The sequence below is a fragment of the Gorilla gorilla genome, chromosome 5, assembly GCF_029281585.2.
Source record: "Gorilla gorilla gorilla isolate KB3781 chromosome 5, NHGRI_mGorGor1-v2.1_pri, whole genome shotgun sequence".
In the NCBI taxonomy this organism is placed as follows: Eukaryota; Metazoa; Chordata; class Mammalia; order Primates; family Hominidae; genus Gorilla; species Gorilla gorilla.
This window is the reverse complement of record NC_073229.2, coordinates 37,743,881-37,747,678: the sequence shown is the minus strand read 5'-3', so window position 1 is coordinate 37,747,678 and position 3,798 is coordinate 37,743,881. Positions and strand designations below refer to the sequence as shown.

At 42.8% G+C, this 3,798-nt stretch overlaps 1 protein-coding gene across 1 annotated transcript; it reads left to right on the top strand.

Moving 5' to 3' along the window:
* The first annotated feature begins 334 nt into the window (after positions 1–334).
* Positions 335–3,109, top strand: LOC101137457 (large ribosomal subunit protein eL29-like). The gene is made up of 2 exons (XM_063707241.1): positions 335–438; positions 2,664–3,109. Exon 2 carries the CDS (start codon positions 2,696–2,698, stop codon positions 2,978–2,980), a length of 285 nt encoding a protein of 94 aa, XP_063563311.1. The 5' UTR covers positions 335–438; positions 2,664–2,695; the 3' UTR covers positions 2,981–3,109.
* Positions 3,110–3,798: the final 689 nt, after the last annotated feature.

The following is a 3,798-nucleotide window of genomic DNA, read 5'->3' as shown; positions in this document are numbered from 1 at the left end:
AAAACATCATTCCATCATTGTTCAGGTATAATACACAGGAAGAGAAGTTAAAGTACCCCTAAAGTAACATTAAGAACATTTTACACATGCATAAAAATATTTTTTAAAATGATATAACTTGTGTCTTGTCATTGCTCTGTTATTTAATTCGTGTCATCCTTATCCTTTTTGAAATATTTCATTTCCTTGGAAAGAAAATTAATATTAAGATTTTAAAAAATGCCCTCTGGACATTCCTCGTTCTGTGGGCCCCTGTTTCTGTTGGCCAGTGATGCCATTTACACCTAGATTTACCTTTATGTCAGGGGAGAAGACCTGCTCTTCATGAAAGCTCTGCAGCCTTCACGGTGGACGGATCTCTTTCTGAAGGTGACCTGCTTTCAGCACTGCTGGGGACTCCTGAGATGAAATCAGTTTCAAGAGCTCTCTGGCTTTGAAGTGAGTTTTGTGGTGATGTCTTTTTTTTGCCCTTCCAGTTCATGCTTGTGGCACAAAGCAAACTTTATGAGTCCACTCAAATTGGCAGTGAGTAGGAAAAAAAATCTACCAAGCAAATGCGTGTAAGCTGTAGTACCTCAGGGATTCTAATCCATGCTTGCTTGACTGGTGAGTGCTTCTACTTCAAGAGAAAAAACAAATTCTCCTGACAAACTACTTGGATACTGTTTCCCGGGAGTTAAAAGAACAAAACCTGAGAGGTAGCATTGTTTCCTCTGGATGGATCCCCAACCAACTTCAGCGTTGGCTAATAACTTTAGCTTTCTTTCTTTTTTTTTTTTTTTTGTTTTCGGGTTCCGTCAAGACCATGGAGGCTACTGGACTGTACCACTCCTAGGCCTGGGCAAGAGGAGCTTCTGCCCTGTGCCCTGATCTTCAGAGAGCATCATTCTGGCCTCATACCTGAGCTCCTCCATACAGGGCAAGGGGTGTGTGAAGCTAAGGGGGATATGTTCACCCAGAACCACATTTCCTTTTCTACATTATGCTATGAGTACCCAGAACCTCAGAATTCCTTGCACAGATTGCCATGAGCCTGTTTATAGGTCCTCCATGGACTTCCTCCAGGATCTTTTCCCCCAAGGATGGCTGAACCCACCGTGGATGCATCTCTAAGCTCAAGGGGTGGCCAAGGAGTGGCTATTTCCAGAGGGATGTGGCCTGAGTCTGGGCTTGCAGGCTTGGGTGTCTACATGTGTCCTTGTAGGTCTCTCGTGGTATATTGTGGGGACAGAAGTAGGAAGACAAGAGGATTGGATCATGGGCTGGGGTGGCTCTCTCAGGACTCTATATTCTAGCATAGAACTCCAAGGAGTCCAAAACTCTAAATAAAGTTGGCTTCCCAAATTTTAAAGAAGGTATATCTGTCAAGATAGGCATTTTCTATTGAACATACATATCTAACATTTTATTTAACTACTTTTTGCTTGATTGATAAATTTTAAATATTTGGATATAGACATGTGAGTATCTATTTATACTTTCACCCTGGGCTCAGAAAAAGGGAGGAATGGAATACTGCCAGATATGCACTTCCTTCCTGCTCCTCACATCCTATCATAGGGAGGTCTGAACTCTTCCTTCACCAGTCTCAGAGGATAAGGTTCCTCTTCCAAGTTGTAAAGACCACCCCTTGATTCCAACCCCTCATATCATTCTGTATCTTGTGTCACAAATTGTTCCCTTTCTCTATTAGATTTCCTTATCTTATTAATAAGACAGGTCTCTCACACCAGTAAGAATGACTATTATTAAAAAGTCAAAAAATAACAGATGCTGGCAAGGTTGCTGAGAAAAGTAGATAGTTATACACTGTTGATGGGAGTGCACATTAGTTCAACCATTGTGGAAATCAGTATGGTAATTTCTCAAAGAGCTAAAAACAGAACTACCAGTTGACCTAGCAATCCCATTACTGGGTATATACCCAAAGGAATGGAAATTATTCTATCATAAAGACACATGCACATGCGTGTTCATTGCAGCACTATTCACAACAGCAAAGACATGGAATCAACCTAAATGCCTATCAGTGGTAGACTGGATAAAGAAAATGTGGTACATATACACCAAGAAATACTATGCAGCCATAGAAAAGAATGAGTCCATGTCCTTTGCAGGGACATGGTTGGAGCTGGAGGCCATTATCCTTAGCAAACTAATGCAGGAAGAGAAAACCAAATACTGCATGGTCTCACTTAAAAGTAGGAGCTAAATGAGGAGAACACATGGATACAAAAAGGGGAACAACAGACACAGGGGCTTACCTGAGGGTGGAGGGTGGGAGGAGGGAGAGGAGCAGAAAAGATAACTATTGGGCACTAAGCTTAGTACCTGGGTGATGAAATAATCTGTACAACAAATTCCCATGGCATGAGTTTACCTATATAACAAACCTGCACTACTGAGTCAGTACCTCCTACAGGTCTCTCTTCCTTTCAGTCTTGGCTCAATATTATCTGTCTTTATATTTCTACCAGAATAATTTATCTAAAACAAAAATCTGATCAAGTCATTCTCCTTTAAAATCATTGATAGTTACAGCATAAATACGAAGTTATTTAATATAGTATACACAGCCCTCTGTGATCTGCCCATTGTTTATCTTTTCCTTTCTGTCCCTTGTCACAACTTGTGTTAAAGTTATATTCAACTTCTGGTTCTAGGTGCTTCAGGAGCTGTGGCTTAAGGTGCAGACATGGCCAAGTCCAAGAACCACACCACGCACAACCAGTCCCGAAAATGGCACAGAAATGGTATCAAGAAACCCCGATCACAAAGATACAAATCTCTTAAGGGGGTGGACCCCAAGTTCCTGAGGAACATGCGCTTTACCAAGAAGCACAAGAAGAAGGGCCTAAAGAAGATGCAGGCCGACAGTGCCAAGGCCATGAGTACATGTGCCAAGGCTATCAAGGCCCTCGTAAAGCCCAAAGAGGTTAAGCCCAAGATCCCAAAGGGTGTCAGCTGTGAGCTCATTTGACTTACCTACATTGCCTACCCCAAGTTTTGGAAGTGTGCTCGTGCCTGCATTGCCAAAGGGCTCAGGCTGTGCCAGCCAAAGGCCAAGGCCAAGGACCAAACCAAGGCCCAGGACCAAACCAAGGCCCAGGCTGCAGCTCCAGCTTCAGTTCCAACTCAGGCTCCCAAAGGTGCCCAGGCCCCTACAAAGGCTTCAGGGTAGAGATCTCTGTCTGCCAATATGAGGACAGAAGGACTGGGGTGACCCCCTGGGCTGCCGTCTGCATGGGGCTGGTGTCCTCCTGTGCTATTTGTACAAATAAACCTGAGGCAGGATTCGTTTTAAAAAAAGTTATATTCCAATAATGTTGCCCTCTTATGCAACCCTCCTCCTCAAAACGGACACTTACCTAGCTGCCTCACATAAACGAGCCTTTTTTCTTCTTCTTCAATTTCTTGTCCGCCTGAAATACTTTTATTAACTGCCACTCCTCCTAAATTCTGGTCCCAAATTGCCTCCTTTATGAAACCTATCCTGCTTCACCACTCCCAAAAACTCAGCTAGAGCCCCCAATTCTGGGATCTCATTGTACCCTTTGAATGCCTGTATCACTATACTTACTACATTGTATTGAAAAAAACATATTTACGGATAATTCCTCTCTCTATTCTTAGCAACTCAAGAATTTGGAGGCTGTCCGATTTGTCTTGATACCTCAGCACAGAAGGTATCTAATATGTTGAGTAGCATCACCCCGCTCTCCAGTGTATTATAACGTTTACATTCTTTGTTGTACAGAGAAGTTCTGGCTTTAGCAATAGAGGGAAGCTATTCCTCTT

Bases quoted from the DNA above. Each gene is read 5' to 3' on its own strand.
- LOC101137457 (XM_063707241.1), top strand. From the start codon at position 2,696: ATGGCCAAGTCCAAGAACCACACCACGCACAACCAGTCCCGAAAATGG.